At 43.8% G+C, this 27509-nt stretch overlaps 2 protein-coding genes across 3 annotated transcripts in view; one reads left to right on the plus strand and one right to left on the minus strand.

Annotated features, from left to right (window-relative positions):
- Positions 1-2303, plus strand: part of THUMPD2 (THUMP domain containing 2) — a 43522-nt gene extending 41219 nt beyond the window's left edge. For both annotated transcript variants that reach the window (XM_046663323.1, XM_046663324.1), the window contains one exon: positions 1537-2303. In XM_046663323.1, the coding sequence (XP_046519279.1) occupies positions 1537-1918 (382 nt within the window). In that variant the 3' untranslated portion in view covers positions 1919-2303. The remainder of the gene's footprint in view (positions 1-1536) is intronic.
- Positions 2304-17082: 14779 nt separating this feature from the next.
- The window catches only part of TMEM178A (transmembrane protein 178A), a 51061-nt gene continuing 40634 nt past the window's right edge, over positions 17083-27509 (minus strand). Inside the window, exon 4 of the mRNA XM_046662378.1 lies at positions 17083-18054. Coding sequence (XP_046518334.1) covers positions 17813-18054 — 242 coding nt within the window. The 3' untranslated portion in view covers positions 17083-17812. The remainder of the gene's footprint in view (positions 18055-27509) is intronic.

Genomic DNA, 27509 nt, shown 5'->3' on the forward strand with positions numbered 1-27509 from the left:
ACCTGTCGGGAGATGCCGAGATGGTGCTGGCAGGATATGAGGATGGAATGAAGTGATGTAGTTTGGAGACAGACTTGTCTAGATTTGCTGCTTGTTTCAATGGGGGGAAGCTACTCAACATCCTGACATCTTCGCTGGGCGTTGGGGAGAACTCTTGGTCCTCTAGCTCTCGTCCTGTTTCCTTACCTGTACAACCGAAATTCTTCAAAGAATAGTCTACACTTGACGTCTCTGCTTCCTACCTTCCAGTCCCCCCTCGATTCGAGCAGACCAGCATTTGCTGCTCCCTTAACTAAGATTGCTGTCCCCAGGTTCACTAATGACTTCTTATCATCTTAATCACTTGTTCGTCCTGTAGCATTTGACACTGTTGAGACGATGCGCTTCTTGAAACTATTCCTTTGGCTTCCATGACGTCATTGTTGTCCAGATTTTCTCTCAGGATGTGTTTCATGGGCTCCTCCTCCTCCGTCCTTCCTTAAGTGTTAAGTCTCTCTTCCTTGGCCCTTTTTCTCTTCTCACTCCATGCTGCCACCGCAGATGATCTCATCCACCATTATGGCTCTGTCTACCATTTACTATTGAAAACTCTGAAATCTCTACCTCACGCCTGGTCTTTCTCGTTACCTCCAGGCTGTGTATCCAGCTGTCTGTTGGAATCCACACTGCTGTGTTCCTTAGGCACCTCCGCACGTTCCAAACAGAACTCTTTTCCTCCCACCACCCTCTGATTCACCCTGGTGCTGAAGTACTTTCAGTGCCTCCCCCTCTTCTCGTCTTCCTGTCTGCTGCTTTCTCTGCTCCAGCTCCCTCCCTTGCTCCAGCCCCTAGCTCCCACTTGGCCTGGCTCACTCCTGCTTGTCCTTAATGCACACGGTAGGTGATCTCATCCTCCAGGGATTTTCTACACTGCCTTGTGCCTGGCTTTGGGACCCCCCCTAATGTGTTCCCACGGCGCTTGCCACACTCTTTAACTCTTTACTTTCCTCTCTCTCCCACTGTTCAGTAATCTCTTTAGCACTCGGAGGACAGTATGTCGTTTGTCACCTTTTCCACGTGGGTGCTGTACAGACTTTGGTCAAATGATTAAGTAAATGAATTCAACAAGCTGACATTTCAAGGTTTCCCTTCATTTTCTCATCTTTCCTTCTGCCATTCTTTTGTTCATATCTTCGCTCCTTCCTGGTGACTTTCTTCTGCCATCAGCCTACTGCCGTTAATATATGCTAATCCTTTAGGATTCTTCCGTTTGCCTTTTCCTGTGTACAATCATTAAAATGTGACTACAAATTATTTTGAGGCTTGCCTTTTAAGTAGAGTAAAAATAGATAATTACAGCAGATTTGTACTAGTGATTCCATAATTACTATAATAAATATGCATTATGGAAGATACCACCTAATTATCAAAATCCTTGTATTTAAATAGACAAAATTAAATTTCTAATTAAAAACACCAAATATTTTAAATAAAGTGGGATTGTTTGTTGTCCAAAAAGAAAGAAATACTCATACCAATTATCATTTTTTGTCACAGAGTGCTTCACGTTGGCGGGACCGTTGTGCTCTTGCTCAGCGAAGATCACCACAGGCGCCTTAAAGACTGTGAAGAGAGCAGCAGCCCTTCGAGATCCCATGGCAGCCACACAGGTGAACCAGGAAGTGAAAAGTGTTTGAATCCTGAAGAAAAACCTGGCCTGTCAGAGACAGCGTCATCTTCATTCGAAGCCAGTCACCAGGGATGCTTAGACCAAATGCCACCGTTTGGTTCTTTAGTGCCAGTAGAATGCTACAGCGTTAGCCTTGGAAAAACAGGTGCATGCATCTGTAAATATAAGAAGTCACACTCCTCTGGACTAGCGCAAGCTTGCCACCATAGGCCAGGTTCAAGTCCTCGTGCGTCAGCTGGACGGCAATAGAAGCTGGTTGTCTCAAGCGTCTTGATCGTGCCACAGAGTTCCAGTAAACAGAATCCACTGAAGGCTGGAGTTGGGACAAAGGCTCTCAGTCAGAGTTTCTGGTTTAGACTCTAAAGGGCTTCATGTTTCTGACAAAGAACAATGAATCAATACTTAAAGTTCTCTTCAACTTTGTATTCTGTCAAAATGTAAAAAGTTCTGCTCTGCCTGCACTGTTTCTGAGCAGAAGCTTCAATTTCAAAACAGATGTTCTCAGAGGTTCGCATAAAGTGAATTGTAATCATCACAACGTGGGTATCACTATTTTAACTATCAGCTTTTCAAAATGTAGAAACTTTTATATGTTACTTCTTCGGATATTAAACTTGACTTTTTGAACCTGTAATTTTCTCCTCCATTGGAAAGAAATTACTTTTTATTTGCAGTACATTTTGTGCATCCCACATTATGCAAAACAACAATGGGAATAATAACAATATAAATTAAGCCAGTATCCTCCAACATGATGGAAAATAAAGTTTGCTTTTTTCTAAAAGCTTTAATGAATTTTCACTCAGGCTTATTTAAATTAAATGCATTCCTTGTGTTCACTGCTTGAGAAGAAGCAACAGGAAGTTGAAGAAAATGCGATTTCATTTTTTTCAGTAGCCTAATGTAGTGGCTTAGCTTTTGGCTACTTTAGTACGATTTGAACAATCTTTCCATGTTTGGGAAATTTCTCACCTTGTGAATCCCACCTCTCTGAAGTAGAAGCAGAAAACTTGTTTTCTAGCTAGGGTGTGGCATGTACCCGAGGCCCAGTATCAAGGTCCACTGGTCAGAGTGGGGCTAGTGGGGCACAGGTGATAAGTGGAATTTTTACCTGAGAGCACCTCACAGTAAGCCCGGTGGGACCTGGGCCTACTACATCGTCAAACAACAAATATTTACTGGGTACCTACTATCTGCCAAGGCACTGTTCTCGGCCCATGAAGCACATCAGCGAACCAAACAAAGATCCCTAACCCTTAGAACTTAAACGCTCTAGTGGAGGAGACAGATAAGAAATAGTAGACATAATAAGTAATTGATGAGTTAGGAGGTGATAAGTGTTGGGGGGTAAGGCAGCATACAATGATGGGGAGTACAGGAGGATGGGGGGCGGGTCTCCCTGAGAATGTGAAATTTGAGCAGATATTTAAAGGACATCGAATAGTGTTCCAGACAGATGGAAGAGCCAGTTGCAAAGGCCCTGAGGCAAGAGAGTGCCTGATGTGTTTGAGGAAGAGCAGAGAGGCAGATGTGGCTGGAGTAGAGTGAGCGAGGGGGAGAATGAGAGGTTAAAGAGTGGCAGGTTAGATCATACAGGCCTTGATGACTAATATGAGGACTTTGACTTTCAAAACCCCTAGAGAGTTTTGAACAGGTGGCAGTTCTAACATTTTACAGAATCACTGTGACTGCTGTATTGTGAATCCATTATAGGGAGGCAAAGGTGGAAGTAGAGAGAGCAGTTGGGAGATTTTGCAGTTATCTAGGCAAGAGAAAATGGTAGCTTGTCCCAGGGCGGTAGCAGTAGAGGAGGTAAGAGGCAGCTGGATTCTGGATATACTTTTAAAGTAGAACCAGCAGGATCTGCTGATGTCTTTGATGAGTGGTGTGATAACGGAGAGGAGGCAGGAATGACTACAAAATTTTTGGCCAAGCACTTGGAACAGTGGAGTTTCCGTCAACTGATGGGGAAAGGCTGCAGGAGGGGCAGGTGGGGTGGGAGATAGCAGAAGTTCAGTTTTAGACTTGCTAATTTTGAAATGTGCAGTATACATCCAAGAGCTGTTGAGCAGGCAATTGAATATGAGTCTACAGTTGAAGAAGAAGGCGTGCTCTGGAGATAGAAATTTGGGAATTTTCAGCATGTTGGTGCCATGAAACTGTGATCCTTTGGGATCACCAAAGGACTGAATGTAGGAGAGAAAGAAAGAGGAGCAGGACTGAGCCCTGGCTTCCTCAACACTGAGAGGTCAGGAGAAGAAGAGGAATCCTCAAGGGAGACTGACAAGGAGCTAACAGGGAGGCAGGAGGAAACCCTCGAGTGGTCTGCCGGAAGGCAGATGAACAAAGGGTATGGAGGAGGGAGGAGTGGGCAACTGTTAAATGCTGCTGACCGGCCAAGTGAGATAAAGACTGGAGATTGAGTTTTGGCCTTGGCCATGAGGTCATCAGTGACCCTGCTAATGGAGTTTTGGTGGGGTGGAGAAGGAGCAAAACCAGACTGGACTGGGCTAAAGAGAAAACAGGAAACGAGCTGGAGGTAGTGAGTATAGACAACTCTTTCAACTAGTTTTGCTGAAAAGGGAGCAAAAAATGGAGGTAGTAGGTTGGTAGGGGATGTGGAATTGAGACAACGAATTTTTTTTAAGATAGGAGAAGTAGCAGCATGTTTTTTATGTTGAAGAGAATGTTCCAGGAAAGGCAAAAAACGGTTGAGGTGTAGGGAAAAGGGGATAAATGCTGGACCAGTGTCCTTGAATGAGGGGATGGAATGCAGTCCACACGTGGAGGACTTAGCTTTAGATAAGAGCATGAAGAATTTCTCCATGGTTACGAGTGGGAAGGCAGCAAACAAGCATTTCTGCAATAACATGATAAATGTGCCCCTGGAAATTGTGTCATTCTCAAATTCATGCACTAAAAATAACACAATTTATGGAAAAATTAGGTTTGGGGCAGATCATTCCAAACCTATCCAACTTTGCAACCCATGCACTAACAAAAACAACATAGTTCAAAAAGTGTATTCCTAATAAATAAATACATCAGTAAGTTAAGGATTTCACCTTTCCAGAAAAAGGGCAAAGACAGCTTGATAGAATTTGGTAGAAGGAAGGGTAGAAGCTACTGAGTTACACAACAAGGACTTGCAAGACAGAACCTGCGGTCAAACTGGACCCAAGGAGAAGGTGCAGTGACTGGACATCCTGTGAAGAGCCTGATTCTCCTGCAGCTTGCTCAGTCCGCTCATTCCATTGGTGTCCTTCACATTCAGCTGCTCTTATCTAGTGGCACAAAATATTAATGTGCTGGAGGGGAAAGAAATCACTTACAAACCGACCTGATTTCCACATTATAGTGACATCATCCCCCTACTTAGCCATATTTGAGTGAATGCCCATTACAGAAACATGCATTGTCGGAGAACAGACTGTAAGTGGGAGCAGATGCTGGAAGGTGGGCGGATGTGGTGATGGTAGACTGTGCAAGTTGTCTTCTGATTGCTTCAGTTTTCTCAGTGAAAAACTATGTGGTAATCTCCCCAGTTCCTGAGTCGATAGTTGGAATAGCTACCCTCAGCAATTGCAGAATCCCCACAATGGCTTTCAGACCCATGGAGTAGGGGTGTTTATGACTGGAGGGCCAAGGTCACATACTCCTTAGGTTCCCCCTTCCTACCAAAATGGCCAAACAAAAGCACTATCATATCTTTGTAAGAACTGCAGCTCTTAGAAGCCCCTGCAGCCACCAAGGAGAAAGAGGCCCAGACGCTTGATGGAATTCTTTGGCATCTGAAGGCAACCCACGTCACCTTTGGGTTTGCTGCTCTGATGGAGCCCTGGGTAAGAGAGGGCTCTCCAACTGGCCCACTGTAAGCAGTAAGCACTGTAAGCAGTTCTGCATTTGTGCCCTTATGACCCAGGAGATCTAATGGGCTCAGAGTGTCTGTGGCCAACCTGGATGCAGCATGCAGCCCACAGAAAGTCCTAATAGGGGGAATACAGCTGCAGCTTCTTAGCTTTTGGAGCAAAACCAAGCTCTCATGCAAGTAATTATTCTCCTTTTAGAGAGAAACTCTTGGGGGCCGGCCCCATGGCCAAGTGGTTAAGTTCAGCACCCCAGGGTTTCACTGGTTCGGATCCTGGGCATCCCGCATAGCACAACCAGAGAAACTCACAACTAGAATATACAACTACGTACTGGGGGGCTTGGGGGAGAAGAAAAAGGGGGGAAAAAACAAAAACCCTTGGCTTGCTATTGAGGGCCTGGCCAGAGAACACTAGGTGACCATGTGACCTAACTGCCCATCTTGAACTGGGAGTGATTTGATCATCCAGGCCAAAAGTTCAGTGGGCCCAGCCCAGCAGCACACCCTCATTAGGCGGAGTGGTAGATATTAGCACTGTGCGCCACGTGGCTGGCGATCCTCATGAGCTGCAGGAGCAGTCAGTATCTCATCTTGTCGAGTGCCTCCTGCCTGCCACGCTGCTGGCCTCCCTCACGACCATGGTCCCCTGGGGAATTCCCAAAGAGCAGTTGGCCAAGGAAAAAATCATATCTGGTTTACAGATGGCTCTGCAAGTTTTGCTGGCACCTGCTGGAACTTAACTGCTGGGCTATTTCAGCCCCGCCTGGAGCTGAGGGACAGTGGGGAAAGGAAATCCTCCCAGGGAGCAGAACTTGAAGTGATCCACATTGTACACTTTGCCTGGAGGGAGAGGTGGCCTAAGAGGCAGATGCTCACTGTGTTGTGGGCAGTGGCTACCAGGTTTAAAGGATGATCAGCAACTTGAAAGGAGGCCTGGGGAAGAGCAATGTGGATGGACATCTCAAAACAGGCCCGATGTGGGAGAATGTGTCCCGCTAACATGATCAAGAGTTCCCACTGTGGAGAAGCTTCTAAGTATGCAGGTGGATGATTGCCTGACCTGTGCCCTGTAGATGTCAGTCTTCCCCTTTACCCAGCCACCCTTGCTCAATGGCCTCATGAACAAAGTGGCCATAGTTTGAGGGCTAGAGATAATCCACTGGCCCAACAAGGACTTCTCCTCACCAAGGCTGATGTGCCTATTGCCACTGCTGATTAACTTTCAGCAGCAGTGACCAACCCTGAGACTTGTTATAATACCACATCCAGGAAGAGAATGGTAGAAGAGACCCTTCCCTTGTGGAGAGGGCAATAATTCATATCACTGGAATAACTGCTCATTCTGGATTTGGACTCTCCGGGCCAGCACCGCCTTTCGTGGACTTAGCAAATTGCCTTATTCACTTGCATTTATTTCCATGCAACAGTGCTTTTCAGCAGAGTTCAGTTACAGTGATGTGAGTGAGACCACAGACCAAGGCTCAAAGGATTTCTAGTCTTACCATGTACCCCATCACCTGAAACAGAAGGCGTTATGGCATAGTGGAGCAGCCTATTGACCACTCAATTATTGTGCCAGCAGAGGGAGAATTCCTTGAAAGGGTGAGATGTCTCCCTACGGGATGCTGTGTGTGTTATGAAGCAGCAACCAATAGATGGCGCTCTTGCTCCCAAAGTCAGAATAAAGGGACTAATGTGAAAGTGGGAGGGATACCCGTTACCACATCACGTCTAATTAAGCAGGCACCATAATGGAACCCACTTTCTGGAAGGGTGGCAACAGAAGCATCTGGCCTCAGGGGTCAGCAGGGGCAGAGGGCAGCATTCACGGTCCAACGTCTATGGTGCAAGCTGCAGTGTGGGTGCCTAGCAGAGGCTGCAATGGGTCATTGTGGCAACAATCCCGTCATGTGGTTTGGATGGTGTTCCTGGCAAATATCCACCCAGGCTAATTTTCTGACCCTCTTGAACACTTTAATATATTTTTTAATAAACTCTTTTTCTGCTAAACAACGTAGCAGTATAATTTAGTTCAAGAAATACTATTCTCATGTGCCACACTCTGTGCCACATTTGGCAAAAGGGAAAATGCAAAACATATGCGACACGCCCCCGAGAATGACATAGGTAGTGTCTGTGTGACAGGAGTGTGCTTTCAGTAACCAGTGTGGTGGGGGCACTGTTCCCTGTTGCAATCAACAGAATCCACTCTAAACAACTAACAGGAGCCAGGGAAAAAAGTCCCATAAAATACTTCAGCATGAGCAGGGAGTGGGAGGGCACCGCCAAGAGTCCGTGGTTTTGAGAGGATTGACCTCTGGAGATGGAAAGAGGAAACCACTCTCTGAAAGAGCTTGCCAGAGAGAGAGAGATGAAAGAGTCCAGGAAAACATGTGAGAGTGAAAAGTAATGGATTTCTGAGGAGTTTAAAGACAGCTGAAAACATGCCTAAGTACATGAAGAGCTCAGCTTTGCCTTCTAGTTAAATTCCATGAAGTTATTATGTTCAAGAGAATCAGGAGATTTGAAGTATAATTTGCCATCTGAATGTCACAATCATTTAATATGGTCAGTTTTCATCAAGTCCCTTCAGCAAGTAACTGCCTTTTCAAGGGTGTAACAAATGAGACCACTTACTCTGGGTCCCTCCCTACCTGCCTCCATCTCTCCTACGCATTATTTCTACCACTTCGCGGTCATCCTTCCAGCTGCCCCTTGTAACTCCTGCCCTTGACACTATCTGAGGTTGAGTCCAGCCTGGAAGAGTGGGTATATTAACCATGTATTCTGCCAGGGGGCCCCAAATGCCCAGTACCGGCCTCTGGGTATTAACATGGGAGCCAAGGAAAATTAATTCACTCGGACAAACGTTTTTTGTTTCTGTTTTTATGTGTCAGATTATATCATTCTCCAGCTCAAAACCCTCCAATGACTTTGCATTTTACTCAGAATAAAACCCAAAGTCTTGATCTGGCCACTGGTACCCCTCCAACTTCATCTCTAACACTCTCCCTCTCATTCCACCCCCTTACTGACCCTGGAATGTGCAAAGCTCAGGCCGTTGTACTTGCTGCTGCCTCTCTCTGGACATTTCCCCACATACCTGCGTTACTCAACCTCTCTGCTCAAACGTCCCCTTATTAGCAAGGCTGTCCCTGGCCTCCCTATCTAAAAGACCCATCACCTTACCCTTCACACTGTTCTCCTAGCCATCTCTATTTCGCTTCATAGTACCTACCACCAGCACACATGACATGCTAGCTTATTGTCTGCCTCCTGAGGGGAGTGGCTTTGTTGACGTGCTCACTGATTACCCGCTGTACTTGAGTCAGTCTCTGGCACACACCAGGCACTCCGTATAGATCTGATAAGTGAATGACCACATGCAAGTTACTTTTCCTAGTCATCTGACAACCAAGTAAACAGAGCCAGAAAGACCTAGATGCTAGACCAAATTCCCCCTTGCTTTGACCAAATCCATGCATTCCAATATCACAAGGGAAAAAAGAAAACATTTTCAGCTGTTATTCCCTGAAGAAAGACTTTTTTTTTCTTTTGTGACTGTGGAATGTATGGAATCACGCAGCACCAAACAAGCTGCTCGATCGTTACTAGGTAAAAGCTTGACATTTTCTGTGACACCCTTCTTGATTATGTAGGCGTATCACAGACCCACAAGCTGATTGCTTTAAAAAATAATAAAATTGTACTAAATTTCATCTTAACCAGTTGCATTCTTCACTTTTCTGGCTCCCCACAGTAACTGGTATTTTTTTGACAAGCTTGTGAGAAGGAGGCATCCACATGTCCCAGTCCACATGGTTCCACGTGGCTCTCTGCCCCTCAGCCCGCCTCACTCCAGCTCACCCTCATTCTTCCCTCACCTTCACTCCAGTTCTTTTATTCCCTACTCCTGTGAACACTCTTTAAACTGTTACCTTATTTGGAAAATTCTTTGTTTAAGAGCTGGCTCATCCTTTGAATCAATACCACATTAATCACTTGTGTTGTCTCCCCCAGATTACCTTTCACAGTTGGTTTAGTTCCAATTCCCAAGTCCATTTTATTTGAGAAACATGTTGGCATGATAGCGATTTACTGTAGTCACAGCAGAGGCATATAAAGCAGAGGCCAATGGTCCATCGACATATTTGCAGGAATACAGATACTTACTCAGATGTACTGACCTCAAAACCTAGTTAGCTCATTTGTTGGGAAGTTAGACACCCTGCCAGAGTCTGCTGAGAGATCTTGGGCTAATGCTTAGGGTCTCGGTTTCCTTTATTGCCAACAGGAATGACAGAGCCTCCACAGACCTCCCAAGGCTGTCCTGAGGTTTTGTTTTGTTTTGTTTTGAAACCACTGCATGGCGACCAAACTCTTGAAGAAAAAATGTAAAATGAAGTGCTCTCCTTCATGTGTAATAAAAAACTTGGATGATGTCCTTGTATCGACTCAACATCAAATGGCTTTATTTCATTGTGTAATTTACATGCTGTGTTTCTTAAATTTGTTCACTTTCAACTTGGATAAAGAAAATAAAAAGTTTATAGTGGGGTTCAGAGTATTTCATGGGTTTCTTAATGGGTAGTTATTGCCAATGTCCCTGGAAAGCATGTCAGCTCGTAACTGTCTGCAGAGGTTTGGGAGAGATGATTGACTTTCAGGGCCACACATGAAGACAGTCACAACACAAGGACTGAAATTCATGAGTCTGTGAGTTCCTATCCCATCTCTAACCACAAAGCTATATAGCCTTCTTTTTCAAATAATTGCTTTCATTTAATAATTTTTAAAAAGTCATCAGGAATGCTTTCACGGGACAAAGTAAGGTGAACCTAGCCACTTAAATATTAATCTTTGAGCTGCCCTGGTGACACGGGAATTTCTCAAAATGTTCTGGGGTTGGGGAGTGTCAAGAAGGTAATTAAAATTGCTGTCATACCTTTAGGCTACTGCAGAGGACAGGGTCTCCCAAAGGTCACTCATGTAAGGAGAGGTTCTGTGCTTATAAAAATAGATTTGGCATTCTTTACAGAATTACAAAGGGCAACGTATGCTTGGGTTTAGAAATATAGCTTGATTAAAAACTGCAGAGCAGCGCTTCCAAGGAGAACCATGAAAAATGCAGGGGAATGTGAATCTATCTAGATGTATAAAATTTTGAGAAATAAGTTCAGATGTGGTTAAAAATGCACTGTTGATATTTGTGCTCGGTCTCGAGTAGGTGATGTGGATGCTGTATGGGAAAGTGGAAAGAGCAACAACTTGGGAGTGAGCGGGCCAGAATCCAGACCTTGGCTCTACCACTTAGTACCTTAGGGAAGGTTATTCCACCACTATGAGCCTTAGTTTCTCCAACCATAAAGTAGGGGTTATAAAAGCAAGATAAGGTTTGTAAAGAGCATGGCCTGGAATGGTCCCCGAGGAAACCCTGAGTCAGTATCATCAAGGCCAAGAGACAGAACAGGAGAGGACGCGAGAATCAGAGCTTTCTTTTCCACTTCTTATTTATATGCAACACTTACAAGGAGGAAGGAGACCTAGGAATTGACAGGAATGGGACTCCAGCACCATCTTCTTAGTATCAAGTGCTTTGAAAGAGAGAAGTGTTTTTTTGAGCACCCACTAAAGTCCGAAACTAGTAAATGGAAAACCAGGGCTTAGGGAGAAGTAAGAAAACCTCAGCAATTTATGCAAAAGGCATTGGGTTCCTTCTGTGTTTTCATACTTAACAGCTCCAACTGGTATGATGAGATGTGACGTGTTTTATGTGTGGGGAATGAGTTTGAAGCCCACTGAAGCCACAGCTGAGTGAAGTTCAGTTCAGGCATGGCCAAGTTTCTAAAGCAAGTATGCATGTGCTCATCAGTCAACTTGACTGACAGGCAAAGAAGTGAGGGTAAAAACAAAAGGTGTTTTACGATTCAAGAATTAAACGTCCTGAACTTGACATCTGTCTGTGATTGTGAGGGATCTGTTGTGTTCTAGCAGCCTAATCAATGGAGTCCTAGACTCTTCTCGTCAGGAGCTAATGACGCCTCCATGAACCCTGCTCTAGCAAGCCTTCCCTGTACTTTCCAGAATTCCCAGAGGGTGTCACTCCACATCTATGCAGATTTGAGGGAATGTACCTCTAAGGTCCTATGTAGATTTAGAATGTGTCCTAAAGAGTCTGAGGGTAGTTAGTTCATCCATCCTTACAACAACTCACTCAAGGCAGTGACATCATCAGAGTCTTGGCCATCCAAAAGGAGCAGATCATGGGGCAGTGGTCTGTGTACTTCGTGAATGTCAGCAAGGCCAGCCCTAAGATATGATGGGGGCTTAAAAAAAACAGGCCAATAGTCTATTGGGTGTGATTGAAGCTGGGGGTAGCCAGTGTGTGATACCTGCCTTTCCTATTCACTCACAATCACTACATCCTTTCCCCTTGTGGCTGGACAGAAATCTCCCCAGTCATCACAAATTGATCAAGTTCACATTCAAACTAAATCCTATTTGCCAACCCTGGTGTAGGTAGCTTCTGGAGAACAACTAAAAACCAAAGAGGAAGAGGCTGGCAGCAGGATCAATTAAAGAGAAAGTACACTGGGGTCATTGGACCATATTCTCAACTACAGCTTTTCTTTTTTTTTTTTTTAAAGATTGGCACCTGAGCTAACACCTGTTGCCAATCTTCTTTTTCTTCTTCTTCTTCTCCCCGAAGCTCCAGTACATGGTTATACATTCTAGTTGTGAGTCCTTCTGGTTGTGCTATGTAGGATGCCGCCTCAGCATAGCTCGATGAGCAGTGCTAAGTCCGCGCCCAGGATCCGAACCAGTGAAACCCTGGGCCCCCAAAGAGGAGAGCACAAACTTAACCATTCGGCCATAGGGCCGGCCCCTCAACTACAGCTTTTCAATCTTGGGTTCCACTCAGTTAAAGATAAAGCCGTCCTAAGTGACACTGGATTTACCGTGAAATTTAGTATTTTTTTTCTTTTTCTCTTTTTTTTCAAATTATGCTATCTCTTTTTTGATACAAGGACCATAATTTCCTCAGAAAATAACAACTCTAAAAATTGCTTAGTTGTCATCTTTGATAATGTCCCTTCTTTTTTCCCCCTTCCATCCAATTTACCAGCAAGTCTTTTCAACTCTATCTCTAAAATATGTCTGCCCACTTCTCTCCATCTTCATTGCCACCCTCTTGGTCCAGGCCACCATCACGTCTCCTGGACTCCTGTAACGCCCTCCTCCTCAACCGGCTTCTCCACCTTCAGTCTTGGCTTCTTCTAATCCATTCTCCATCCAGCGGCAACACTGATATTCTTAAAGTGGAAATCAGATCACATCATTGTCCTTCTTTAAACCCTTTCATTGCTTTCCATTGCCACAATAAAACCCAGCCTCCTTACGGCAGCCAACAAGGCTCTGCCTATCTTGGCAATCTTGCCTGCACCACTGCCCCCTTGCTCTCACCACTCAAGCCCCACGGTCTTCTGTCAATTCCCATCTGCAGAGAGGACCTGAGAGAGGCCCATGCACAGCCCAAGGCCTTACACGTAGCAGGCAGTATTTTACAGGACATGCTGATGGGGAGAAAAAATAGGAAATAAAGATAGAAAAGTATCTAATTTTAGAGCCACCTAATTTGTTTTCCTCTTATGGAAGCTACAAGAAGACATATTCTAATAGGTTTTAGAACAATTCAAAATCTTGCTTTGAAGGCTGGCAAAATATAGGTTTTGTATTGGAGAGGAAATATGTTGGATAGCCATGTTCCCAGTATGCAATGGGATGCCCTGAGCATCGTCAAGCAATTGTGCTTGTCCTGCAGCAAGGAGAATTTCCTCTCCTTCTGGTCAAAGGACAAGGCCCCAGAGAAATTCAAATAATGCAATTTAAAAAGGTTTTTGGTCAGTATAGCTATTTGCATTCAAACGAAGTCATTTTTGAAGCATTCTTTTCAGAATTCCAATTAGAGATTTAAAACATACCCGCACATAAATGGGAAAGCTTTAAATTGAGGTGTAGAATCATATTGAGGTTACTGCCTTAATACTGTTTGAGCCATCAAATAAATGTTCCATAGTACTTAGTTCATAACACATTTCAAGTTTTATCTGGGCTAGTTTGGGTTAATAGCCCCTTTAATTATTCTAATGAGGCTTACTTGCTTGCCAAGCTATATTCTCATTCCATTTAGCCTATTATAACACTATATATGTTTTTTATGGGCTCCCTAAAATTGGTGCTAAGGGAGTCAGTTCTGTACAGGGAAGATGAGAGTTTATCTTTGGGACTTGGAATTCATGCATTTATTCCACAAAGATTTGTGAGTACCTACTGTGTTCCAGGCTTAAGCCCTGGAGACAAAACACAAACAAGACACAGCTGACATCTTACAAGAGGCTATGATGCAGTTAGGGGTGATGGGCAAGCACAGTGTAACCAGTCAGGAGAAGGGTAGGGCAGTGTAGCATGCTCAAGGCAGGCTTCCAGGAGCATTGTGTTGAAGCTGAGACACAAGGAAAAGTCTGCACAGGTCTGCACTGGGTAGTTTATTTTGACCTTGTGGCCCCCTGAGTCTCTCAGATCCCAGATTCCTCTTCATCCTTAGCTCAGATAACCTTAGGAACTCAGGAACCCAGTCTCCTTAGCTCAGGTAACTGAAGCTTGCCTGTGCAATGCACCTTTATCGTTCTCAGATTTAAGTTTCAAACGAGAAATCTTCGAGAGGCAACCCCGCCCCGCCAAAAAGTTAATAATATACTTTTTATGTTACTGAGGATAGATCCAAATAAGAATGATACGAAGTGAAATGCACAGCCAATGTAAACGTAATTCAAAAGAAACATTTTAATAACTATATTGAGCTACTTTAATCCTGGATTTATGAAATCGTTTCGGGCTTGAAAGGGTAACTGATTTTTTACTTGTACTTTACTGCGTTTTACTAGAACACGCTTCACAAGGGCAAGAACCTTTATATGTTTTGCTTCACTGATGTTCCCCAAGTGCCCAGAATAGTGTCTGTCATATAGTAGGCATTCAAAACATATTTGTAGAATATATAATGACTTTTATGGAGAAATTACTTTCTATGTAAGTTTCCTACATCCTGGACTCCTGACTATCACGGGTCCATGGTTCTCCAAAGGAGGGGTAGAGTTCCCCGGAGTGGGTAGCAATGGTTCTAACACTGCAAATACACCAAGGACAACAATGTCAAAAGGAGGAGCCTGTGGGGTCTGTGGTTATCTCATCAAGGTTTGAATAAAGCCCTATTTCTTTGTAATTGTCATCTATATATGGCAAAGGGACATGATTCTTAGTATACAACCCCGGGTGTTCTGTAAATCCACTTACTTTCTATTCAAAAAGCCTTATCTTACAGGACTGGGGAGAATGTGACTTCAGTCTTTATTGGAGACAGACACACACAGCTATGCCAATGTCCCTGGGCCTTTCAAGGGTTAGAATGCTACCACTGAGAAGCTCATTATTCCAAGGCTAGGTTCCTCCCAGCCATTGGTTCTGCTGCTCAGAAAGCCATTGTACCAACGGCCCCAGTATGCCTGGCTGCCCCACGCAGCCACCCTCTCCGAGGTCCTGACACCTTCAGGCTGTGTGGGCCCAGCTAACCACGAGCTCACCATCCTTTTCTCTTTCCGGTCTCCAGGATGCCCTGAGGCACTTCTAGCCCACAAAGTCAGTCCTCTGACCTGTCCTCCCTTCTGGACTCATTGCATCCTCACTTCCATGAGCTCATGCACCTCTGCTTTCTGCCCTGTAAAAAATCCCCGAGGCAAAGAAATACTGTCTGGCTACAGGCATGCAAGCAGAAGTGGGACAGAGAGAACAAACCAATGGTCTCAATAAGTTATTCTGCCCCATGCAGTACTGCGTGGCCATTTCAATCATTCTTCATTCACCAGCCAATTAAGAACACACCCCTAAGAGAAGCCCAAGGACTAGGGGTCAAATGCCCAACTTTAGCACCACTTGCTCACAGTTTCATGACAGTCAATAGAAAGCAAGGAAGCTTGGGCGCTCGCTCCTCGCTCCTCGCTCTGCGCTCCCTTGGGCTGGAAGGTGGGGAGGCTCTCTTCCCGCCAGCACACGTTTGAATCCCAAAGAAACTCCCCTTGCTTCTGGGCAAATCTTTCTGCTGCCTGAACCCTTCAACCTCCTGTCATTCCTGGGCTTTCTTCCATTCTCACCTCAAACCCCTAGGAAGCTTCTCAGAAACTTCAAAAGTCACTCGCTCAGACACTGCTTTGGTGGTTGGAATATAAATGTTCAAGAGTCTTGACATCTTCCATGAGGATCTTTAAAGAAGACTTCAAAGAAACAGCTCTCCAGCTTTGAGAATTTCCCACATAAGCAATAAATGAAAATAATTGCCCATTTCTATATGTCTCTGATCTCATCCCGAGGGACAGGTTTATTAAAAAGGCCTGAGAGATTGCCAGGGAAAATACACACAGGCTTCGGCAAGGGCTTGTGTGGTCACTGGCATCATCTAAAGTCTTCCAAAAGGCTTCCATGACAATATGTGGAACTGTCACTCGGAAATCAGGCTTTATTTTGAGGGGGTACATTATCATTATCCTTTTATAAGTACGAAATCAGTTTTTATAAAGAAGAAAAAAAGTATCTTTTATGAAATCTGAAATGGTGTCTCACTTCTAGATACGGCATCTTCCTCTATTTTAAAGAGCATCTTTATCACACATTGTGTGTAGAATACAGGATAATGTTGGCGTTAAAAGGAAAAGCTTAGAAGTTAGCCAGTGCCCACCTTTCCATTTAAAGATAAGAAAACACAATGGGAGGATTTTAATTTTTGTCCTAGACCCACACATAGGAAAAGGATTGAGAAAAAAATAAAGCAAACGTTCAGTCTGAGCCTCAGCTTCCTTATCGTAAAATGGAATAATAATACCTACCTCATAAGCTTTCAAGAGGATTAAATGAAATTATAGCCAGAAAAGACAAAGCTCAGTTGCTTGCACACAGTGAGTACTAAATAAATGTTAGCTGCTCAGGAGACAACTGCAGCTCTGGCCCAGGTCAGTGGCTCTGAATCCCACCTCCACATCAGAACTATCTGAGATGTTTTATCAAAAATACTCAAGTCTGGGCCAAGACGCAGTTCTGAGTCAATCGTTCTGAGGTGTGGCCCATTCTAGGTACCACTCAAAAATTCACCGGATGATTCAGCCAAGGCTGAAACCTACGGGCCTGGGAGGGCCAAGGACAAGGTATCCTTTTCGCTCCCCAAGTACCAGGCCAATGATAAAGGGAGAGAGAGAGAGAGAAGAAAATTTAAAATACTATGGTAAGGTCTTAAAAGAAGTTTGAAGATGGCATCTTTTGTCACTATCAAGTGTGTGGTTGCTACAAAAGATAAATAATAATGACCAACCTAGTGGAAATGATGCACTTCGCAAGGCTTAATAAGAGTCTTATGAAAACAACAGCTCTCCCCTGTCCATATGGCTAGGGAGGCCTGTTGCCACAGCTGAAAGCCAGGAAAACAAAGCCAGATTAACAAGGGGGCAGCCGTTTATTGCAGAAATCCAGTTAACATAAAGAGACAGAGGTTGAACAACAGAGAGGACTTCAAACAATACTGCATAGTGTCACAGAGTAGCTCTTACACGGTTCATCTGTTTTCCTTATGATTTTGATTCCCACACAAAGACAGAGAAGAGACTTCAATTAAAAAGAATAAATAAGGCAACAGAAGAAGAATCTTCCTGTGACAAGGAACATCCACAAATAATGCACCAATATTTGGTGCTGACCCAAGAAGACACCATTAGGACAAGTGCTGAAGGTGCTGCATTAAAATTTAACAAGCATGGTCCAATGACAAGAAAATTATACTTGCTTTGTTACGAATCCTTTTGCAAATAGAAACGACTCTCAGGTAATTGTTATATACAAACTTTCCGAAATAAATGGCAATCATACAAATTTTTCCATTGCTGTTTCCTCTTTTTCTAAACCTAGAAATGTCCCATGGCACTGCTCCCTATTTCTCACAGTCAAAGCATAAATAGTCATTAAAGCACTTGAATCCACAGTAGGCTTGTCCTTAGAAAGGTATGGAGGTTTTGCATGATTTCATATCAGTCATCCAGAAAGGGCTGGCAGGCAACAGGCTGGAATGTAAAAGACCATTTTGTGCTTGGGATCCTGACGCAGACTCTGCTCCGTGCCCCTCAGGAGTTGTCCGCACTGTGGACGGGTCACCGAGCAGTGAACTTGAGGGTGGGCAGTCATACCGTGGAGTCCCTGCCAGACTTTAGATGTGCAATCTTGGTCCGGCTAATAAATGGATAGGCGATGCAGAGACCTCCAGCTGCCACAATAAAGCCTAAACTGCACCAGGCGCAAAAGATGGACCAGCTGTAGCCATGTTCCACATCATCAGGCAGGCTATAAATTAGCTTCGGGAGCCGGTTCAAATCATAGGAGATGCTGGCAGCGTAAGTGCAGAGGGAAATGGTGCAAAATATCCCTATAAATAACACAAAGAGAGCAGAATGATCAGTTACTGTTTTGCCTGCTACAAGGCAAATGCCAGACAGGCCTTTGTGAAAATCAGATCAACTGATGAGGCGATCCCTCCAAATTAATAAAGGATCTATAATTGTTTCACTTGAATTACTTCATTCAACAAACATTGGCAAAACCTTTATGTGCCAGACCGTACATTAGTTACTGAAGATATGGGAGTGAAAGAGACAGACAGGGGAAAGTGCTGGTAACCTGAATTATTCAGAATTATCTTGCTTGAATGGTATGTATACTTGAATTTATTTTTGTTTTTTATTCTTAAAAACAACTTAATAAAAATTCTAATTACTTTAAGGGAAAAAAATCTTCTGTAATCACTCAAATGTAATGCAAAAGAGTTTTCATTTCCCTTTGTTCTATACCTGATTTGACACATTTTTGTAAAGTTGCAATCATCATACAAAGTCTGCTTTCTTTTTCAATTACTACCATCATTAGTGTTTACCATGTTGCCTGTAAATAATATTTTAAATGAATTTTTACAAGTGTTAAATCATTTTTTAAGGCACAGAGCCTGGCACATTCCAGGGCCTCAACAAATCGTTGTGGGGTTTTTTGGGTTTTTTTTTTTTTTAAATGAATGAATAAAAGCTTTTAAATAATATAAATTAAATCTGGAAAGCTGGAATTGATGTAAAACAGCTGAGTAAGCAGATGATACACTTCAACCACTCAGAATGTAGGGAATATTTGGGTGACACAAGGAAAATGAACAGAGCCAAAACTTTACTTTTTTATATCAACGCATGTATGTACAATTGTCCTTCCAGAACACTAAAATCAAGACTGATAGAAGTGCTTCAAAAGTCCAAAACACAGGATTTTTAGTGTTCAAGTGATGCACCGAGGATGCAGATGCTTCCGTTCCACCACAACGGACCCCCAAGGATGCTTCTTTTGAATGGGCATGGGATCAGAATGAGGCGGCTGCTGAGCTGACGGTGGGTAATGGAAACAGAAACTGGCACCCAGTGAAGTATCAGAATGTCCAGCTCAGTTCCGAGTCCTACACATCTCTTCTTCATATTTCAGTTTACCCCTGTGTACAGTGGAGGTTACATCCACTTGCTGGAAAATTGCTTTGGGAATCTTGGGGAAATATTCAGCATCTCCATGGGAAACAGAGACACAGATTTGGGAAAGATTAGCCCTGAGCTAACATCTGCTGCTAATCCTCCTCTTTTTGCTGAGGAAGACTGGCCCTGAGCTAACATCCGTGCCCATCTTCCTCTACTTTATATGTGGGACGCCTACCACAGCATGGCTTGCCAAGCGGTGCCATGTCCGCACCCGGGATCCAAACCAGCGAACCCTGGGCTACCGAAGCGGAACGTGTGAACTTAACCAATACGCCAGCGGGCCAGACCCCCCAACCCCCTTTTTTAAATAGAGCTTTTGGGGTCAGAAACACTAGCAGAAAAACAAACTCAGAGCAGACAGCTGTTGAGAGGAAATAAAGATCACCTTAATGCCATTTTTAAGCACTAGGAGTCTGCCTGCACTCAAATCACATAAGGGCACATTGCCTGAATCCTTTTCCAAATGAGCATTTAGAAAAGAAATGTTTTAAATTAAAAGGACACTTGATCTGAGATAATTTGGTATTTCCCACTCTGCTTAATTCTGTTTTTAAACTCTAAAGTGATTCTGTTATTCTAAAAAGGATAAAATCTTAGCTTCCGATTCCTTGCTCCAGATTACTACGGGAAACATACCACTATGAGTTCTCCAAAGAAAGAACATGATGGAAATAATTTTTTCATAAAGGAGTGGACCAGTCAAAAAAGAATACTCTGCTGCTTTCAAACCTTGCGAAGAGCAAATTTTCTTATATCTCCATGAATGTTTTCTCTGGCATCAAAGCAAAGACAACGTTTAATATAAAACAAGGTCCTTCTAACGAATGCTGGTGACAGAACAAGAAGGCGGTTAGAAAAAATTGATCTCTGGAGTATCAACAGGTAAAATATAATGGAACAATGACCTGTTCACAGGACAAAAAACTCTACTCTGCATTTAACTGCACACAGCTGAATGCCTAAAAGCAAGGCTTTTTACCAGTAATGTGGTTTTAGCAACCTCTGAAAGCTTGAGTTCAAGCTTGGACTTTTAAGCATTCTTTGATGTCCAAATGCATTGGGCTGGGATGCAGGAAATGTGTATTCTGGTCCCCAGATCTACTACGAATCACTGCGTGACCTTGAAATTACCTAACATCTCTGAACCTTCTTAGTTTATCTAGGAAAAAAAAACTGGGGGACCTGGTTACTGAAGTCCCTTATAGCATCAAATTTCTGTGATTCTGTTATTCCAAAGTAAGGCATAGAGCAAGAACATTTCCCCAAACTTCCTAATGAATCTAGTACTCAGTATTATGCAACTAAATAAAATATAGAATGTCATGGATTTTTCTTTCTTTATATACTCCCTTTGATTTTACACTAAACATTGATTTTATTATCACCTCTCCCCTGCCAACTCCATAAAATTATTTTGGGTGAAATGAATTTTAGCATAACACCACCAGTTCACACTGAATACACAAGGATTATAGAAAACAATCTAACCCGAGGACTTAACCAAGAGGATGATTTTCTCTGCCCTTGCTGTCATGAACAGTTGTGCTTTCCCAGGGCACTTGCTTTGTGGGTACCTCATGGACACTGTGAATGATGTCACTAACAGGATTTCTTTCTTTGACTAAGTTGCCAGGGAGCTGAAACACCCTAACGCTAAATCAGTGGTCCACGGTGAGCAGAAGTTGGGGACTTCACATCATGCTATTTGCTGCTGCTCTCACTCTTGGATCCATCTTGACTTGCAAACCTGATTGCTCCTTTGTCTTATTTTTAGACTTATTTGTATTTATTTTATCATGAAATATTATACGCATCTCTGTGCCACTTAAGTTCTTTTTGGAATAGGGCGCTCATCAAACCTGGATGAAAACCTGCTTTATTTTCTGCAGCCTTTCCTCACGCAGCTGAGAATGGTGGGGAGGGTTCCTAGGAGCCCACAGATATGCCTCTGTCTGCCCCTCCCGCTTCCCACAAAGGCCCCCACAGGCCCTTCGGGACAGTTTTCCTCCTTCCGAGATGCTCCTGAAGTTGTTCTGAAGAAGAGAAGAGCAAAGATTGACAAAAGAGCATATCTCCGAGTTCCTCCTCTTCAGACCCTCGCATCCCTAAGAACGTTTGCAAGCATCCAGCTGCCACAGCTATTATTTGTGGGATGAGCAGGACTGTTTCTGATGATTACAGGGAAACGTCCTGAGAGGAGATAAAGCACTCTTGGCAATGTTTCCAACAAGCTTTTGTAAAAGAGTTCTAACCCATTCAAGATATTTTTAAAAGGAAAAAAGAACCTTCTAACTTTGAAGACACCAAGAAAAAGTGTTGTTTAAATGATGAAAACATCTTTGTTGTGGCTGGATTCTCAGTCTTCGGTCAGCTTTGATGTGGTGGACTTCTATTTTAGTTCCATATACTCGTCTTACAGTACCCATGCGTATTGGTTTGCTCGGGCTGCCACAGCAAAGTACCACAGACTAAGTGGCCGACACAACAGAAATTTATTTTCTCACAATTCTGGAGGCTGGAAGTCTGAGATCAAACTGCTGGTGGGGTGGATTTCTTCCAAGGCCTCTCTCCTTGGCATGGATGGCTGTCTTCTCCCTGTGCCTTCACACAGTCTTCCCTCTGTAACTGTCTATGTCCAAATTTCCTCCTCTTACCAGGACACCAGTCATAGTATAGGATTACGGCCCATCCTAATGACCTCATTTTAACTGAATTACCACTATAAAGACCCTCTCTCCAAATACAGTCACATTCCGAGGTACTAGGGGTTAGGACGTCAACATAAGAATTTTGGGGACACACAATTGAGCCCATAACATCATGTGTGTGAGTGTGTGTGTGTGTGTGTGTAGTCAATTACGAAGTATATTTCTATCCCTTTTATAGGTCTAAGCAAGGTTTTACTATTTTAGATGTTATTTAATCAGTTATTCAAGAATTCTTTATCAAGCATCTACTATGTCCCAGATCCAGCTCTGATTATCTTAGAGACAGTTTAGTTTAATGACTCCCTGTTGGTCACAGCCATCAATGGTTTGACGTCAACGTGGTCAAGAACCCCAGGAGTTCTTTCCACTCCACTTTCCAGCACGCATCTCAGGGAAAGGTAGTGGAGACCTTCTACACTTCCCATAAGTTCTTCACAGCGTCTAACAGAGCGGAGCACATGGAGTCAACAAAACCTGCTGGACAAAATCAAGCTCTGCGATGCACTGAGCTCTACCAACCTCAGAACCAGTTCATGCCAAAGTGCCCCATGCAGGACTAACCTACATAGCAAGCTCTTTCAGAGAATGCTGCATTTTTGTCCGTAGCATCTAGTTAATGCAAGGTATGGAACAGGATATGAGAAGATAAATCAGGTAGCAACGCTGCAGTCAAAAAGTTCAAAATCTAATGGTCCTTCCTAAAAACCCACGAGAGAGGTTGCCTCTCCTCCATTCTTCTCTCAGGTTTTCCCTTCCCTTTCGCTTCTCCCCTGCCCAGGCAGAAGTTACCTGTGGTACCACTGACACTCTCCAGCCCAGCTGGTGGCACAAGGGAAGAGCTTGCTGAGTCCCAAGATGGGTCCCGGCTATTGCTGGTAGCATCTTCCAAAGAGTGAATAACTACTGGTTCTGAAAAGCCCTGTATGCCACTACTTTTCTTATAAAATATTAAAAGGTTTTCTGCCAATATTCTTAATTAGAAGATACCAAAATATCACAGAATTACAGGGCTGGAAGGGATACTTGTGGATCAGGACAGAAGTAAATTTATGCTGCCATCCCAGATCATCTAACTAATTTCCTTCCCCGAAGTCTTCCTGGTGCCTGTAGCCAGCTGGTGAGATGTAATTAGGGTAACTGGGCCCGCTCTTTTGACCATCCTCCTTTGATGTGCTTAAAAGGCTGAAAGGAGTGGAGGCTGCTTCACCCTGGTTAGCCTGCTTGATAAATAACGTGACTGCAACACCCAAAGGCACAAACATTGATTTTTTTTTTTCACTCCTTCAAAAAATGGCCTGCCCCTCATTTCGGTCTCTTTGCAATTCCAGAAAAAAAATGCCTCATGCTACCTTTCACACAGATTGCTCAAAAAGCCATTCCTAAGTTGTCAACTAAATGACTGGAGGGGGGACAAATAGAGACAGACAAAACTTAAAAAAAAAAAATAAAGGATCCACAAGCTGCAATGATCAAATCCAGAAAACCTCCAATCTTCTTCTGAAAGATCGCAGCAATCTCATTTAATGGCAAAGCTGACCTGATGTGACATGGGTTATTTATAGTCTTTATAGATCCTGCTTAGTATGAATATTCATATGTTTTGCTGCAGAAATGTTAATGTATTTGATTTCAGCCCCGGCTGAGGGTGTTAGATGATAGAACATATATGTACCATACTACCTTTCTAAAATAAAACTTAAAAATCCTGAATTCCAAAACACACCTGACCCCAAGGGTTTAGGTCATAATCAATGGATAACTTAGATAATCTAATACATCTACTATAGTGGAGTCTTTTTTAATTTGAACACAGTGAAGCAAAGGAATGCATAAAAAGCACAGGTGTGAACTGTCCCTGGGCTTTGCTGGGGCTGTCTAGGCTCTATCCCTTCTTTATCTGCTGTCACAAAGCCCGCTGGAAGGCCCTGCCTCATGGGCAGTGGCCGCTCAGGGCACAGCCTGGGAAGGGGAGTGGATCCAGTGAGCAGTGAGGCCACCCTCAGGGGAGGCCCAAGCTTTATCCAATTTTTGAGACTCCCAGTGTATACAAACTCTACAACAAAGACATAGAAATTGTATTTAAAAACGTTTGCATTGAATAAATTAACCCTTTCAAATATTTATATTTATAACAAATTATAATCATTATCACTGTATCACTATGGCAATCTAATAGAATGCATCATTTAATGTTGATGGGAATACTCATTCACAGCGCCCTGAAAGCAGTGTGGTCCAGCAATGGGCAGCGGCTCACACCTGGGAGATGAGTGTCTTATCCCCTCAGTCCTCTGTCTACGCCTCTGTGACCCTCTGTGTGTAACCTCACAGGCCATGAAAACACATGCTACATCTGGGGCCCCTGGGGAATGTGATGCCTGCCCCTGGCCCTTCTGGAGGAGCCCTTGAGAGACCCCAAGGAGGAGGAAGGAGTTGAGAACCTGACTCCCGATGAGAAGTGATGAGAATTGACAGTCGGCAGCATGGCTGTTCCACACGTGGGTAATCAAGAACTATCTGCATGCAATAAGGCAGAAGGAGAAAGATTGTTTCAAAGTTTCCATTTTAACATCTCAAACTGTCACAGCACTGATGTTCTTCATTGAAGGTTTGGCTAATAAGTTCAGGCGGAGAATGAAGATGCCAGCGCATTAGATGGGGCTAAGTTTAGCATCAAAACTCTGTGGGAGTGACGCTGACTAGGGCTGCTGAAGACATTTCTGCTTAATTAAAATCAATTCCTTTAACCCTTGTTTGCTCTCATCTCCTGGTACTACATGTGAAGGTCCAACAGCTAATTTATCTCTTGCGATGGATTAACATAGTTATCTCGGTGTTTACAGAGGAAATGTAAAGGCATTATCTGTAGTAGCAAAAATAAAACAAGCCTCCCTAAACCCCACAGGAAGGGAACAGATGAACACAAAACAGCATATCCACTCCATGGAAAAACATGCAGCGATTGAAAGCAATTAAGGGGCCAGCCTTGTCGCCAAGTGGTTAAGTTCGTGCACTCTGCTTTGGTGGCCCACGGTTCGCTGGTTCAGATCCTGGGGATGGACCTGCGCACTGCTCATCAAACCACACTATGGCAGCATACCACATAGAAGAACTAGAATGACCTGCAACTAGGATATACAACTGTGTACTGGGACTTTGGGGAGGTCAAAAAAAAAGAGGGAGATTGGCAACAGATACTAGCTCAGGACCAATATTCCTCACACACACACACACAAAGCTATTGAAAACTAAGCAGAGGGGCCGGCCCAGTGGCACAGCAGTTAAGTTCGCATGTTCCGCTTCAGCAGGGCCCAGGGTTCACTTATTCGGATCCCAGGTACAGACCTACGCACCACTTGTCAAGCCATGCTGTGGCAGGAGTCCCACATATAAAGTAGAGGAGGATGGGCACGGATGTTAGCTCAGGGCCAATCTTCCTCAGCAAAAAAGAGGAAGATTGGCAGCAGATGTTAGCTCAGGGCTAATCTTCCTCAAAAAAAAAGTGAGTCGAGAACAATGTGGAAACATGGGGAATGTTTATGGTATGATGCTCAGTGGAAGCCCAGAAGACTAAATACTTTCCATGTGATAATGGTCCAATTTTTTTGTTTCTTCCTTCCTTTTTTCCTTTCTCTTCCTTCCTTCCTTTTTTCCCTTCCTTCCTCTCTTTTCTTTCTTTCCATCCTTCCTTCCCTCTTTCCTTCCTTACTTCCAACACATAGGCAAGATTTGGTCCAGAATAAAGAAAATATTTACGCAAACTCATTTTTCAGGTGGCAGGATCTATAAGTGGATTTCCCTTTATTCCAAAAATGTTGTTTGGCCAACCAAAAGCAAAGCAATCTTATGTTGTGTCTGTTAGTTCTTCAGGACTGGTTATCAAACGTCAAGTTTATAAGTTTGGGGTGGTGTTTTGGCTGTTGTGAGTTTTTATTATTACGGCTATTGCTTTACTTGTTTTATCTTTGCTTAACAATTGCACAGGGCTTTTGAGACAAACCCTGAGGACCCCTGAGCCAGTCTGGCCCGGAGGTACGGTCCACGTAAGGATGAGAAACAAGGGCTGAGCAGGAAAAGGGGGAAGTGGCTGAGCAGACTCTTCCTCGCTCTCCTCCAGCCAACCCACAGCTGAACTCCACTCTCCTTTCCTCCACAACCAAACCAGCCCCTCGACCTCCCAAGGAACACTACCAGCTCTGGCTTTTATGGCCCTGTGATTTATTTTAATGCTAACGATTATTTTATATGCTAAGAGCATCCTAAATTATTCATGCCTTACTCATATTAAAACTGTCCTTTAAAAACTATTACTACTGGGGTTTCTATTGGATCCAGAGCTTCTCTCACTTTCCTGACAAGGGGATGTGATGTGGGGCCTTTGCAGGGTTGGGGGGAAGTGAATCTGCACTTCTTTGATGTATATGGGGACAAGAGTCAGCAAAATAGGGGCTCAAGTAATAAAGGGATGGGAGAAAATGGGGGAGATTTTTAATGAGCATTGAGCCCCAGCAGAGGCTTAAAGAAATCCTCTGAGAAGCACAGGCCTCTGATTCTTTGCCACCCTCGCCCACTCATTCTATAATTTGGATTTTAAATAAATCCCTTAGGCAGGCGCTGGATGGCTGGTCTTAAGGGCTCAAATCCTACTCTAAAACCTCAGGAACTAGAATTTTAGCTACAGTCCTGGCAGCCACTGTGTAGTCACCCAAATCTGGAAAACCTAAGTTGGTTTTCAGCTCACAACTCTTCAGAGGCCATGGGACTTCGGAATGGTCCGTCAGGATGCTCACAATGATGATCCACATTCCAGATCATTCCCAGTTACAACACCACCTCATGGAGCAGGAAAGGGGCAGGTGGGAGTTAGAAGGAAGGGCCCCTGCCAGTGAATTGGGTTTCTTAGGCCACGGTTTGGCTGACCTCACCAGAAAGCAAAGCGCCACCTACCTGTCAGACCTGAAAGACAGACAGACAGAAAACGGTGTCAGCCACAGAGTGGTTCTGGGGCCTCCAGTTAACACGGGCCTGAGTAGGAGACCCATTACAGTGATAAGTGCTAGAAAATCCTGTCATGGCCACCTGAGCAAAGAACTCCAGGGAATGGAAATAAGGCTATTTAAAATGGCTACATGTCAGGGCCAGCCCGGTGGTGCAGTGGTTAAGTTCGCACCTTCCACTTCAGTGGCCCAGGGTTCACCAGTTTGGATCCCAGGTGCAGACATGGCACCGCTTGGCAAGCCTTGCTGTAGTAGGCGTCCCACATATAAAATACAGGAAGATGGGCATGGATGTTAGCTTAAGGCCAGTCTTCCTCAGCAAAAAGAGGAGGATTAGCAGCAGATGTTAGCTCAGGGCTAATCTTCCTCAAAATACATAAATAAATAAATAAATTTTTTTAAATGGCTACATGTCTAGAGTAACAGTAGTTCTGATACTGAGTGTACTTTACGGAACTTTTAATTTGGCATTCATTAATCACTAATACACTAATTTTTTGTGAACGAGCAGAAAGAAGGAAGGATTTCTTTCCTGCAACTACCTTGAGTCAGTGTTAGCTGTCAGCTCAGCTCCTGATTTCTTTTCAGACAAAAATATCCTTCACCTGCTAA

This window comes from Equus quagga, chromosome 5 (genome assembly GCF_021613505.1).
Source record: "Equus quagga isolate Etosha38 chromosome 5, UCLA_HA_Equagga_1.0, whole genome shotgun sequence".
NCBI classification, from domain to species: domain Eukaryota; kingdom Metazoa; phylum Chordata; class Mammalia; order Perissodactyla; family Equidae; genus Equus; species Equus quagga.